At 35.9% G+C, this 15,520-nt stretch overlaps 1 protein-coding gene across 4 annotated transcripts in view; it reads left to right on the forward strand.

The window, feature by feature from the left end:
- The window catches only part of RAB28 (RAB28, member RAS oncogene family), a 68,482-nt gene that overhangs the window by 45,808 nt on the left and 7,154 nt on the right, over window positions 1-15,520 (forward strand). For 2 of the 4 annotated variants that reach the window (XM_042808355.1, XM_042808356.1), the window contains exons 5-7: window positions 4,544-4,600; window positions 10,223-10,326; window positions 13,191-13,268. In XM_042808355.1, coding sequence (XP_042664289.1) covers window positions 4,544-4,600; window positions 10,223-10,326; window positions 13,191-13,268 — 239 coding nt within the window. The remainder of the gene's footprint in view (window positions 1-4,543; window positions 4,601-10,222; window positions 10,327-13,190; window positions 13,269-15,520) is intronic. The other 2 variants (XM_032984550.2, XM_032984551.2) reach the window with 1 other exon arrangement.

Here is a 15,520-nt window from a genome sequence, read left to right on the forward strand (position 1 = left end):
CAGCTGTTTTCTCATTTCTTCTTGTCTTTAGGAAGTAGCTATTTATAGAGGTGCTTGAGTCCAAATTAACAGCTTTAACGTAATAAAGAGGTAAAACTAATTGCTATCAAATTTCTCCTTGGCACAAAGATTAGGAAGCCTGAACACAAGTGTTAAAGAAGATGAAAGATGATTTAGTGCACAAAGCAGTAAGTTCATGGTTCAGTGAAACTTCATGTGATCTTAGGCAAGGCTTTTAATTTATCTTTTCATACGTGTTTAATTTTCCTATTTGTAAAAATAAGGATACTATTTGCCTAATTTACTGGGAAGAGAATTAGTCAGCAAATCATCTGTTAGTAGTTGCAAAGTGCTTATAAACTGTTGATAAAGGCCATGTAAGGATTTGAGTGACTGGATAAAAAGCAACAGTGAACAAACTGTCTGTTTTCCAGGAGGAACTTGTAATCTTAGGACACATTTCTCTGTGGAAAATAAAAACTAAGTAACCAAAGGTGTGAAATTAGAGAACATGGAAGTCCTGTGAGATTATGCTTTTGAGAGAGAGTGCCATTAATTTGCTGAAGTTGGGCTGTTCATTCTCCAGACCAGTATGCACATAAGTGTTTCAGGTTCTTTCATTCACATCCCCATTTGATTTGTTAAGTTTACCCAAAGGGCTTGTTTATTTAGGTCTGTACACAGCAGGCAGTAAACAGAGATATGTGATAAAATCATCTGTGCAGAGGTCTGTGCTGATGCATCCAAACTCCTTGTGCCCAGATGAATGCATTTCAAGTTAATTTGGCCATCTCTTTGTTACACCAGTGTCTGCCATCTAGATATATCTTCAGTGTACATACTCACTTGAGTTGCAGGGTGGGGAGATGAGTCAACCCATGCCTTTCATCCTCTTCTCTTGCTTTCTCTGTCCTTATGATACCCTTTTAAAAAGGCAAAAAAAAGGCAGAGTTGTTCCAATTATGTTTTAAGTCCAAGGTAATGCTACAAGGTGACTCAATTGTGTATTTGTTTAATAATATCATCTTTTTTGTTTCCAAAAATGTCTGCATTATGTGTAAGGATAAGGAGTATAGGCACCTAACAGAAGGGATCAGATTCTAGTGTAATCTTAGTCTGTTCAGTCAGATGATAAATGGTCGCAAGAATTTCTGCCAAGAATTTATTAAAAAATGAAAATGGGAAATGTCTAGCAGAGGAAAAAAATATTCTTATTTTCTCTTTAATGGTCTCTTCAAGCTGTTTAAGCCAGTCATCTCTCATCTTAGTTTTGAAAAGAAACTTGAGTGTATTCTTTTTTTTTTTTATAAGAAATTTTACTCTAGTATGAAAAGATGCCTGCTCTTTGTATTTGCAAAGGTTAACCTATCTTCTTAAAAATGACCTGTCATCCACCAAACATTCTACATGCTTGTTGTTAAACGAGAATCTTGTCACACTGTTGTGTCCTCTATAGTTTGCTGCACTTGGTGTGCTGAGATGGAGACAATAGCTTCTGGCTGCTCTTCTTTTTTGTTGAAACCTATTTAAATCTTGGAAATGTTAACCTCATTAACTTTTTGTCTTCTAAAGATGCACAAGAACCACTATATTTTAAAGCTTTAGAAGAAAATCCTTTATTGTTTAGCAGTATTTAAATGTCTCATTTAATATGGTATTTTTTTGTAGAAAACTCAATATAAAGACTACAACTACTTCAATAAATACAAATCAAAGAGAGCTTGTCATGCTAAACACATTCTTTCTTATTTCCTGTGTTTGAACAAAGTACTAGCATCATCAACCTGATTTTATTGTGTGAAGTACCCTCATTTGAAGAAGCTCATCGCAGATTTTGTGTCTTGTATGTCATTCTTTGAGAGGAAAGAGAATTCCACATAGGCTTTGTACAAATAAGTGGAGGCCCGTAAGAGAGGTGTGCATAAAACCAGGCAAGCCTCACTTCACAGGCAGGATGCCTTTCTGTTTTTAAGCGGAGACCTGGGAATTGCTCACCTTTCCTTTCCCATATTAGGCATACATTTTCTTGTCTTGTATCTGTAGCAATTTGTTTAGAAGGAGCTCAGATCATAGATTTGGCCTTTAGAAAGTTATATTTTTCTTTAATAATGAAGAAGCATATTTGCAGATAATTCTGATGCCTTTTTAGAGGAGGAAGTCTTACAAAGTTTTGTGTAAATTACAAGAGTTTTTAAGCTATCAATTTTTTTTTGCTTTCTGAAACCAGTAATTTCCTGCTTTAGCTGGAAATGTTAAGTATAGTTTTTTAAGTATTAAAGTGCAGCACCAGTATTATTATTCTGCCTTAGCAAGTCTTCTAATACAATGTTTGATTTGTTACTGTGTCCTCATAGGGAAGCATCAGCAGTAGAGTGTACATGACAGTGAGAAAGTAAACACATGCTTGCAATCAAATTAATGTATTTCATCTGTCTTCAACTAATAACAATCTGTCATGCTATCTATCTGAGAAGGGGCATAAACAGTTTATTTTGTGTTTGGAATAACTTCCTGGAGGTAGTTAATGTGACATGTAGTTTGTCTGACATGAGTATAACCAGATCAACACTCTAGATGTTTTCTTGATAACCTAAAAAAATTACTGAGAAAATCTGTACTAGAACTATATTTATATTTCATTTTGAGCTTCCTTAAATCAGAGTAGTGGCACAGTTTTCAGAACTTCCATGAAAGAGTTTTCTTTTCTTGGCAGTTACACAATTTTAGTGTGAGAAAAAGATTGAAAGTATTAATAAAAATTTAACTACAAAAAGCTGCAGTTTGCACTCCGACATTTAGGTTTGAATATTGGAGAAGTGTGTGCTGTAGTAATTTAAAAGTACCAAATTAAAATTAATTTTTAAAAAGCTAAGTAATACACGAAATCTGAAAGTACTGCAGACTTGCTACAATTTATTGTCAAATTAATTTATTATTATTTGTCCATAATTCTGGTTACTCTTATATCAGATACAAATTATTATTAAAAATATCAGACATTTGTTAGGTGATTTTTTTATTTACTCAGAAAGAACCTTTGTGCCTGCTTAGAAAATGAAAGTGCACTTGCTTGAACTTCTAAGTAACCCATTCAAATATTCTTTAAAAACTAAGGCATAATGAAATAGCTCCATCTTAAAGTGGGAAAGCAGTAGGCTACTAGTAAGTCAAGCAATAAAAAGCTAGGGAGGTTTTTTTGTTGCTTTTTTTTTTCTATTTTCTTTGAATGATGGCAGAACTAGAATTAAAACGGGGTAATATTGCTTATGGCAGAAGAGGCCTGAGAGGGGTTCCTTCTGGCCAGAGCGGTGGGACCTGCTGAGGTGTGCTCTGCTGAGGTGCTGCGGGGAAGAGGTTTGATACACTGGGCAGTAAATCCCGTTGCTCAGAATGCTGCTCCCAACATTCATCGTAATTTCTGTTTTATTCTTTAGAATAGTGGATATTTGGCATGTCTTAGAGAAATCCTTTTATTCCCTTTTTCATGTACTTTCCCTTGTGCATCAGAGAAGCAGAACCTTCACACTCTGAATTTAAACTGACTGCGCTTGGGTGTACTTGTGCGACTTCAGTGTGTACTGCGTGAGGATGGTACTGTATAACAGTATTATCGTCTTCAGTCTGTTAGGTTTTCAGGTGTTCAAGCTACGTTTGTTGTTAAGAAATTAGTCTGAAATTATACCAAAAAATAGGATGAAAAAGAGATCATATACAGCCCGCTTTTTTATGACCCTGGAGTATTTTCAGAAGAGAAAATATGTACATAATTTTAAGCACATGTAAATCAAATTAATAAATTATTAAAGTATTTTACTTGTCATGTCTGTGTGGGCTAATCGTGATAGCTCATTATTTAAACATTATGTAATTGTATACCTTGTGTGAACAGCTGCAAATACTTTGCAGAAAGATTTATATTTCATTTTTCACAGCATACTATAAAAGAATATATTTTTGTGTGGTACCATAGATTAATACAGATGTTTACTTATAACTTTAAAACTGCCCTTAATTATATTGAAATATGAAATGGTTATAATATGCATGATATCCAAAAAACTAGATAGCTGTAAATTCATTTAGGTGTTAATACCAGTTTTAGTGGAAAATACTGTAATTATCAGTTAAAAAAAAAAGTTCAGCTTAAACAGGAGAACTGCCCCTTTGTAACAGACTCTCTCGTAGTAATTACGATTGCAAACCTTAAAAGTGAAAGACCGTCAGATTTGGGTGGAGAGGCATCCCTTTACTGAAATTCTCTGAACTGTCTCTTTCATGTTTCTTTTCATACATATGGTTTAGAAAGTGGTTAGGTTAGTTATCACTGCTATAATCATCTAAAATGACTGTATAGTGCCTTATAGTTTGCAAATGTAACCTCATAATCCAGGAGAAATGCCAGCAAACTATTAAACAGTCAGACTTGCTTAACGTGCATTATGCATGCTGCTCAGCTCTTTATGCCATTCTGAACAACTACTCTCACTATTTTTTCAGCTGCTTGGAAGTACCTGTACAAGTTATGTATTTGTGTTTCTTCCAGAATTACCTGAAAGGAAGATTCATGCAAAATGGATGTTTTCCGACTTAAAAAACCCCTGTAGGTTTACATGGAGTTCTTCTCCAGTGATGTTATGAAAGAAGAGACTGGCAGTCCTGTGGGAAAGGGAGATAAATAGCATGAGTAGCAGCTTTTATATTCTGCATAAATGATGTTCTGTTGTCTTTTTAGAGTATGTGCAGTTATTTGCTTGTGTGACAATGTTTAAATAAAAATATACTATTATTACATTTTCAGCAGTTTGAAAGATTATAAAACCAGAACATTTATTATTCTTCTAACTGATGATACATATTTTAAAATACTTACTGGCTTCGTGTTTGTACCAGTTGTATTACTCTGGTAGATTGCTACATGTATTTTACTATTGCCTTAATTTTAAGACAATACAGCTGTGGGATTTGGTATCACACTTTATTCTTTGAAGCAAACTCTGGTGAGCTAATTGTATTTGTTCTATTTAATTTCAGTGAAGCAGGTGAGCTAAAGTAGTATTTAAGCTGTTTGACTATTGGTTTCCACATATATATGGTGTAACGGATCATTTGTCCCTGAGCAATGGTGCTACCTGGCTTGTTGCAGGCCTTTTTTTATCTTATGGAATGGTGCATATATCTCCATAGTGTAAGAGAAACAAATTTGGCATTAATTTGTTTACCACTAGTGGTTTCAGAGACTCAGGTCAAAAGTAGCAGAATTACTCAATCAAGACTGAATTGCTGTCAAATGACTCTGTGTGGGTAGATTGTAAATCTCGCATTTGTATTTTATCTAGCACTTTCTAGTGTTTTTGTATTCACTTGCTACTACCTAATAAGCTAAAGTTTCAGTGACTTACTCTTAATTTCTCAAGTAAAGTTATATAGAGATTTGACTTTGAATAACGATCTGTAGTGTCTCAAGTGATTGCTTAGAATTTTTCTGTCGTTTGATAGTTAGCCTCACAGATAGTCATTTTAAAATATGGTTTCCTTTTCCATTTTGAATTAGCACTGTCAAATTTTCACTGCAAATAAGTGAGGTGTAGCAGCAATTCAAAGGATAAGGAAAATGTTGTTTGTATAAATCACCTGAAGAGGTGACCTAATCAAATCTTTCTGGTCCTAACTCAAAATTACTATTTTGTCCTAGTCTTCTTTGAAGTGTCACTTGATATCTGTGGAGGTGACCTTGATGGTGTTTACATCTTTTTCCTTACCTAAATTCCGCAGTGTTCTTACCTGTTTTTCTTCTCAAATCTTCAGGAGTGCCTTAAAGGGAGTACCCTTGGGGTTTCTATGGGAGTTCCATACTTCTCTCCTAGATTCTGTTTTCTTTTTTCAACTCACTAGATCTCTATTTAGTCTCACCTACAAATCAAAACTGAACTGTCCAGAGTTCATGAGAAGCAAGTATTTTAGTAAACCTTACCTACTTTTGCTACAGCAGACACTGGTCTATGCTGGTTTCATCTCTGAGGGGAGATTTTCACTTGGATCTGTTTGGCTTGGTGGAAGTCATGTCTGAATTCCTGAAGTTGCTTATCTGTTTTTGTTGTGCCAGTATCTTTATGGGATACCTGTACATACCAATGCGTATAGATCTGTTAGTTATGGAGCAGTAATTTATCTTGCTAGCTTTAGTTGAAATGGATCTTCACACTAGATAAGCTTAAAGGTGAATGTTTAATTTTATTCCAGAGAGGCAAAAACTTGGTTTCTTCTTAGTTAGAAATAGAGTTGCAGGAGAGGAAGAGTAAGGCAATAGAGATAATTATTGTAGAATATCTGGCAACCATGGATTTTTTTGTAGTTGTCAGATGAGCTTTTTAGTGTGTATTTCAGGCAGAAAAATGAGCAAACTACAGCAGCCAATGTTGTGGATGACTTTTCTTAGAAAGGGACTTCAAAATGACTTGGGGGGCTGATGAACCCCTTTTTATGTCCTTATCAGGCCAATCAGGGAAACAGTACTATGACCTATCTCTTTCTCTCTCCCCTCCATTGCTCTTGATGTCCTTTTGCTTCTCCTGATTTCAATTTTCATGTGGTTTATTTAAGTATTCCATTTAATGCAAAGTGGTTCCTGTATAGTCAAGGAATTAGCAGTGTACTTCTTTGACATTTTAACTATTACTTTGATAACATACTTTAACCACCATTCCTGCTTGTTGGTCCCATTTTTAAGACCTTTGGAGTTCTAGATATGATAGATTAAAAAAATACTTTCACTGCATTCTGTAAAATGTACACATCTTGGGTTTGCTTTATCTTTTCATGATCAGAAAACATAATTTATTAATGTAGATAGCAGAGTTTGTATCCAAGCACTTAACCTGAAGTACTGGTTTGTAACATTTGTGAGCTTTAGAGATTCGCTGCTTGCAAATAGTTAAATCTCTTTTCGCTTTTCAGACTAAAATCGTTGCGTGTCCTTTAGACATCCCATTATTAATTTCTAGCCATCAGTTTATATTCTACTTCGTAAAAATGGGGCTATTAATTTTTCCTTGCCATTGTCTTCTTTCTCATACACTTCAGATGAGGAGGGTGACTGTACCATCTGGCACATAAACTTCACTTTGGGCCTTTCTCTAAATGTTTATGTTTGATGCGTGTCCAAATCTTGCAGATTCTTTCTTTGAGACCTTTGTTAGATATAGCCTATCATAACCACTACCACAGTTAAAATGTTCTTATTTTGCATCTTAATTTCAGTAAATCCTTTTTCTTGGCTAATGCAATGTTATCTAGTAATTTAGAATATTCTGCAAGATCATTTTCCTTGTTTGTAAGATCAAACTGTATTTATGTATCTGATTCTCTTTCTTTCTATCCAAAAGTTATTTGTCTTTGCCTTTAAACTTTTCATGGCTTAAGTGCATTCTAGTATCATCCTTCATCCCAAGATATCTACTCCTGCTGTTAATTGGCTCATCATATGAGCCCACATTGGCCAGCTGTTAGTTTTCTTTCTATAAAGTCCCTGCATTCCTTATAAACATCTTTTTAGAAAATCATTTTTCTCCTCGAAATCCCTCCCTAAAGTCTTTTTACTGTGATGTCTAAATAAAAGCTGGAGAAGACTTATCTCCTGGTGTGCTAAGAATTCTGCCTGTTGGGCTGACCAACGTCACATGTTCAAAAAAAAGCAAAAAAGGACTGGAAGGTAACTATTTGCTGTATTTTAGCTGATCTTCAGTAACCGTCTATGATTGTGTCTTTAGCCTGGGGCAATACAAGGTAATTTGAATTAGCATAGTAGTTTTTCATTGACTGCAAACTCCAACTTTGTATAGTTAAATGTTTATTAATGCTTCAAACCCTTTTCTTCTTCTACAGCTGTGCCCTCTTTCATTGAGAGCTAATGTAACATGAATTGCCTTGCATTGAACTGTGGGCTGAGAGTGTGCACATGGACAGTTACCTGGCAGTTATCTAGCATAACAGTAACTGTACAGTTCACAGCAGACTGCCCATAATTCAGAAGGCACAAGGTGAAATACTTGTAAGTGGGGAGAAGGACTGAGAATTACACAAAATTCAGAAACATAATTTCATCTTGATTTTTCACTTCCAGTCTGTTAATTTCTAGGATCTTGTGTGCTTTTAATTGTTCTCCTGTAGTAAACTATATGCTCCACTGACCATATATTATTCTTGATGTTCTTCAAATAGAAGATAGGAGGCATTTGAGGATATGATTTCCAATATGTCAGTGGCATTTTCTCCCTGAAAATTCATCAACCTTTTAGTGTGCTGTTGTGTTCTTCCACTCCCTATTCTTTCCTTCCTAGGAAGAGAGTTTGAGAGAGATTGTAATTTGTGAGCTTGTTTTTATGGACTTACATAAGCATGTAATGGTATTTTAGAGGGATAGAGTGTAAATGCTATCTATTTATTTATTTTTATTGTAATTGTGCGTATGTTTTTGAAGTTTGGGTATAGTTGAAAAAATACAGTGAGTGAATTTGGAGGTAGAGTTAAAGTTCCTTTAAGAGCGCATCAAATAAAAATAAAGAAAATATATGTTTATTTTTCCCAAAAGAGTAATCTCACTGTTGTGTTTTCCAAGCTGTACTTAAAGCTGACATGTGAAGGGTAAAAATAATAGTTAATAATTTTAGGCAGTATGCTGTATCTATTCTTAAAGGTGTTCCAACAGAGAGGCTCTTTTCTGGTAGTCATTTTTCAGAGAAAAAAGTGAAGTAGCTATTATATAGACTGCATGAGTTTTTAACAAAATTGCTATCGACTTTGGATTTTATCTTAGTAAATGTATTTGTTCTTCCTCTTTCTTATGAAACTATATATTATATGTTTAATATTATGAAAAAGTGTACTACAAACATTAGTGTTAATAGCTTAGTATTTTAGTTCTTCACAAATTAATGCATGTGGTAACTGGATGATTTTAGGCCTGTTCTTATAAACAAGGCCTTACTGATGTGCAAGGAACAGTAATATGTGGCAAAAACTCCACATTAACCAAGGTAAGCAGTATAAATGGGGTGTAGGAATCCCCTGTTAGACTAAAAATCTCCAAGAGAAAATCTCCAGAGCCTACAAATTAAAGACCTCCAATATCATTTTAAAATAAAGCCTTTTATGTAGTAGGAGAGCATTTTTTCAGCTGATAATCAAATGACACTATTATGCAGGCTTACTAGATTTGCAAATTTACAAGTTTTTACAAGTCAGTTGGGTCCCTTCCTCAGGAAATCAGTTTAAGTTTTTTTTTCCTGTATTGACTCAAAGAGCCTGGTTGTCCTTAAATCCTTGTGAATATATTTGCCTTATAATTTGACGGCATTGAGTCAACACCCTTATAGGAACTGTAATGCAATAAAAAGAGAAACTGTTCAATATAGTTTCCAGTTACCTTAGGATCAGATTTGGAGAAGCTGGAATGTACACAATAAAACCTGTGCAAGACTTGAGTTCCATGTTGTTTTGGAAGCAACCAGTGCTTTTCAACATAAAATACCATCTGAAAGCTTTGCTCTGCTTCCAATGGTTATAAAATGATAAAAATGAAAATGTGTGTGACTCTTGAAATATGCTTTTTATTGGTTTTAATTTTCTGAACCATACCCTTGTGGAATTGAAAGCTTCATATACAAGTAACTAAGCATCAGTAATTTTACTCAGTTAATTTTTTATTATAATGAATGTTTTTGCTCTACCATGTTCTTCAATAAAGTTCTTTATAACTTGTTTACATTTTTTACTTAGAAAAAAATACGTAGATTCAGAAGTGCTTGATGAACTCTATTTTATAAAAGTCTTTAGATTACATTGGAATCTCCAATATGCATCATGTTTGCAAACAGAATGTGCAACACTTAGTTTTGTCTCAGTTTTTTTTATGTAGTTAGCAGTAAAGTTGTTACAGATTGTGTGTATCCAGAAGTAAATCTGTCATTTATTTCAGATAAGAACTTGTTGCAGTTGACCATGCAGTTTTAATTGTGATTGCATTTTAGTTTTGCAAATAAAAATAATCTGATGTAATTTGTTATTTTTATTTTGTCAAATGATTATAAAAAGAAAGGAACTTAAATTGCATACACCTGTAATGGAGAAGATTACATATGATGTGTTTCCAATTAATAATTTCTAAAACAGGTAACTAAATGGGCTCCATTTGTAGTAATTTTTAATTTCTTCAACTTACTTCTAGTTGACTTGGAGCATATGCGCACAGTGAAAGTTGACAAGCATCAGCGATTTTGTCAGGAAAACAATTTCAGTAGCCATTTCGTGTCAGCCAAGACAGGAGATTCTGTAAGTAAGAAAAATAAAATCCTTGTATATATATTTTTTTTTAAGATACAACAAGTTTCTTTTTTATACTTCACATATCAAACCATTGAGAACTTTGGCTGCTACATGTCCTTTTTGCCTGCCTAGTTGCATGAAAAATAGGTATTTTTGTGATTGTATATATTATTCATTAATTACAGTCGCTTCTTATCTGATTTGCAGCTTGAGGTATAGATTTAAATATGGAAATGGTCTAGCTTATACATCAGCATGAGAACTGAGACCAGCTGGATCTCTGCTGTCAGCCTGTATTGAGATGTATTCCTGCACTCCAGGTGGAGTCCCATCTATAGACCATCTGTATAGAAACTTTCAACAGTTGATGTTGTCACAAGACCCTGTTGTAATCAAAGTTTTTAGGAGGGATCCTGAGCCATGAGAGACGCTCCCTTTGCAGGTCCATTGAAATTTGAACATTCTGGTATTTGTAATGCTTTGCAGAACACATTTTTGAATGATCTCTTGACTCTGAGCTAACTGGGTTATTTGTTTTAGTTGGAAGCGTATGGGAGGAAAGGTTCTTTTTCAGACTGTATCAGTCAAATTAAATCACATTGTATTGTTTTGACTGATTTCTGTCACATGCCTAATGATTTTGTCATTCCCATAAAACAGTCCTGTCTCTGTCTCCTTAATGTTACTTACTTTATGTTATTGAATGGTAAGACCATGTTCAATTATATGGAAGTATAATTCTGTAACACAAATGGAATCACTTGTTGTTTTAAGTCCTTCGATGGAACTTCTACAGTGGACTGCCTAATTTTAGAAGATGATAGTTCTTCTGTAAAGTCTGACAATACTGCTGGTATAAATGCAGTGAGTCCTGACTCTCCTTATAGTTTGTGTTAAATCTTCGGCATAATTTTTTGTTTAAAGTGTGAAAATTCAGGCTTTTTGTGCTAGAAACAGAAGAAAAGCTTTCTAATACTTCACTCAATGAAGTACGCATCTGATAAAATGTGTTCCATTCTCAAGGAGACAACCTTTTTGTGGGATTTGTCAATAGGGAAGAAAAAGTTCTTTTTATAAGGTTGATATACTTAATGTTAAAAATTATGGAGGAATCTTTATTACATATGTCTTTTTAACTGATTAATGAGTTACAGCAGCATCCCACTATATACACTGGTTGTTCTTTTTTTAACTTACTGTTTAAAACCAAAAGTGAACATACCTGGTAAGCATTAACCAGAAATCTCTGTTTAAATATCTATTAACAAAAGAAGGTATGAGCCATAGTTCACAGTAGTTAATTTCCAGTTTCAATATAGATTTGAATTAACCCTTTCACTGTTACCGCACACTGACCTTTCAAAATCTTCATATATTTGAGTAGTTGTACAAGACAGGGTGTTTATTCTAGACAGTAATTTAAGAAGAGGCCATCCATCGCTACTGTGGATATGGACTAGAGAAGTCTTAAATACTCAGTTAAGATAAATGATCTGTTTTGTTTACCTCAGATCTTTCCAACAGACTCATTTGCAAAAGATAATTTTATGTATATAGAAAAGCCCAAAAGTCTCCTCAGGAAAGAAAAAAATTAATAAAAGATTTAGCATAGCTGACTGTCTCACTGTCCATCAAACTGCATAACTAAAGCACTGAACCTTACGCCTGATGTTTTGGGCCCAAAGCATCCTCGTGGCAGGTGATTTAGCTCAGTACACCTGAGAGCCTCGTGTAGGTTAAAGTAGGTCTCTGGAAAAGGTAAGCCTGTTCAGGATTTCCTTTCTTGCTGTGTGATTGTTAGTAGAATAGACCAGTACTAGACCCAAGTAGTTCAGAGAAAGAGAAATTATTTTGGAAGCTACCATGGTTTGTTGGCTGTGCCACTAATTCATTACTGGTTTCAATCTTAGGTGGAAGAAGAGATTGTGTAAATGGTATTTTTTTGAATTTTCATTGAAAATTACTAAAAGCACTTAGATGGGCCTTACCTTCTGAGAGTGGTGGCTGCATGATGAAAAGCAATGTTTGTTAGTTGTTTAGACTGTGAGCTCAGTCGAATAACCACGTAGATAAAATACAATGTGTAGCTTGGCAATGCAGTGTTCAGCAGCAGTGCAAGCTTAAGATGCATCTCTTTAACATCTGTTGTGTTCTTTGATCTCATTTAAAATGCAGCTGCCTAAGCAGTAAGATTGCTGGACTGGACTGAGATGAAGTAAAGTAGCTATTTAAGATAGCATTGCCACCCAATGATCTCTGTCAAACCATGTCCAAAGTCTGACTCTGCCAGGCTGCTGCATGCTGTATATCCTACTTGTTTACTAGATACTTCTGTTCAGTGTAATATCCATAAGGTTTTAAAAGACTCTTCAGAATGAACGTATCATTGCTTGGCTTTCATATTGCTAATGTTTTTTCAACACTAGCAGTAGACATTTTAGTGATGTTAATGCACAGTTCTGTTGTTCTCAATTTCAGAAACCTACATCTCTATTGCACAATACACTGGTAATGTATTTTTGTGCTAAACATTAGTGAATAACCTTATTCATATTTTATAGCACCGAGAGTAATATTTGAGAGGAGGGTTGTGTAAAAGCTTGTTTAAACTTGGGTCTCTGGAGGCAGAGTAGAAGTGTTGCTTAACAATCCAGTATACTGTTCGTTCCTTGTACCATTGTTGAGTTATTTTCTTCAATTTTTAAACAAAATTGAATGTACCAGATGAGGTTATTTTCAGATCTGTTTTGCACAGGTCATAATTTTGTATATCTCATTGTTTACAGTTCATGAATGGTTTGATATATTTGAAAGAACCTCAAGGATGTCTGTTTTTAATCATTTAAATGCAATTTAATTTTTTTCCATAGGTCTTCCTGTGTTTTCAGAGAATTGCTGCTGACATACTTGGCATCAAATTAAACAAAGCAGAATTGGAGCAATCACAGGTGATTTTCCACAAATATATGTTTTTTCTTATTATCTTATTTAGTATTAGAAAAATAATTTCATTGCAAATTAATAACTGTCCTTTAAAGCAAGCTGCATCTGTTGCTCTGAAGCCAATAAGCCAATTATTTACTTTCACAACAGATTTTTTAAAATATAATGATTCTTTATTTATCCATCATGATAAACATGCTGAAACAAGAAAATGTATGTTCAAAAATTAGGAAAAAACTTCAGTTTGAGAGCTGTTTGCTTAAAAATAGTACTTAAAATTGGTTTAGAAATTAAAACCTCTCTCTAGGTATAAATAGACAGGTATCATGGAAGATACTCTTATATATACATTAAATATTGTACATTGATGCCAGATACATGTTTTTATGACAATTGTTCCCGTTTCTTTATATATTTAAAGCATTTCATTTTAGAACACTACAAATTCAAGTGATAGAAGGCATAAGCTTCTGTGAGTGGAAATGTTCTAAGTTAATCTTCCTTGTAGTCATACAGGACAAAATATTATTTGTCAGTCAGAGAGTCAGGAATCAACTATATTAAATCCTGTTTAGTTAATCTCAGATTTTAGTCTTGCCGTGGTTTGAGCTCAGAGGGTAACTGAGCATCACGCAGATGGTCACTCCCCTCTTCTGCCCCAGTGCTGGGAAGGAGAAAATAGGCAAAGGCTTGGGAATTGAGTTCAGGACAGGGAGGGATGAATCACCCATTATGGTTACAGGCAAAAGACAGACTTGTTAGGGAATTAAAAAAACACATAAATTTAATACAGACACTAACAACAACAGCACTTAACAGGCATGGTAGGACGGTGAGAAGCATTATCACATCTTAAAAACACTTCCCCCCACCCCTCCCTTCTTCCCGGGCTCAGCTCTGCTCCCGATATCTCTACCTCCTCCCCCAGGTGTCACAGGGGCAGGGAATGGGGGGTGCAGTCAGTGCTGCCGCTTCTTCCGTCTTGGGTGGAGGGGCACTTCTGGAAAGTCTTCCCCCTGCTCCATCATGGTCCCCCTCTCACAGGAGACAGTTCTCCACAAACTTTCTCTGACGTGAGTCCCTCCCATGGGCCACAGCATTTCCCTACACTGCTCTGGCGTGGGACACCAACTTTCTCCAACCGGAGTCCCTCCCACGGGCTGCAGCCCTTCATGAGCTGCTTCAGCATGGGACACCCCCACATGCTGCAATCCTCCCAGCGCTGAACTACAACAGCAGGGGCTACTTCTTCTCACCAGATCTCAGCCTCCTTTGGGTATAATCACCTTAAACTGCATGGGGCACCACACAGATCTTATGTTAGCATCTGCTCCACCATAGACCTGCATGGGTGGTGGGGGGGCCACCCTGTCGTCTCACTACAGGATATGGGTGGAGGGTCTCTGATCTGGTGCACCTCCCCCATGCTTTCCTCCTCCATTCTTACACTGGCCTTGGTGTTCACATAGATGTCGCAAGTCTTCCTTACAACTCCAGCTCCTCTTCCCAGGTCCCCTTCTCAAATATGTTATCACAGAGGCGCAGCTGCTTGGCTCGGCCTTGGTGCTGAGGTGGAGCTGGGGGAGCTTTGAGAAGCTTCTCACAGGGGGCCACCGCTCTAGCCCCCTCCCCTGCTACCAAAAAACCCCACCACTCACTCAAACCCCAGGACAAGTCTTCATTGTGTGCATGTATAATATAGGACCTTAGTAGTGACTGTCTGCCTCAGGGAAGGAATATTGACTTTGTAAGGTCACTATTTTCCATTTTATTTTGATGCTCAAATGAGAAATGGATCCTATTCTGGCTCAGTATACCTAGTCTCAACAGCAGACAGACCTGTGGAATCATGTGTTTGGGTAGCTGTTATAGGTCCCTGGCATCTGCAATTATTTTTCTTACTGTACCAGTCCCAAATAATCTCCCCCCAGAGGAGGTGAATAGTTTCTGCCCTTGCGTTTTCTGTTTTGTTCTTTGTGCTATGAAGGTTATCTTGGGGATTTTCTGTCATTTCCTCTGCAGTAAGAAAGGGCTGAGAGAGGAGAGAATGTTGTCCAGCAGTAGGTGGGAAGGTCATCAAGAAGGTTTTCCCCCATTCTTTTACACTGGTGTAAGCAGTGAGTTAGGGATGTGAATACAGCGATATCACTGTGAACACATGGCAAAACCCTGCTGCATGTTCTGCTCTGAACTGTAGCAGAACTTTCTTGTAGTTCATGCTGTCCAGTAGTCGCTGAATGCAAAATGGTTCTAATGA

The sequence above is a fragment of the Tyto alba genome, unplaced genomic scaffold (genome assembly GCF_018691265.1).
Source record: "Tyto alba isolate M040663 unplaced genomic scaffold, T.alba_DEE_v4.0 Super-Scaffold_6, whole genome shotgun sequence".
Classification (NCBI taxonomy): Eukaryota; Metazoa; Chordata; class Aves; order Strigiformes; family Tytonidae; genus Tyto; species Tyto alba.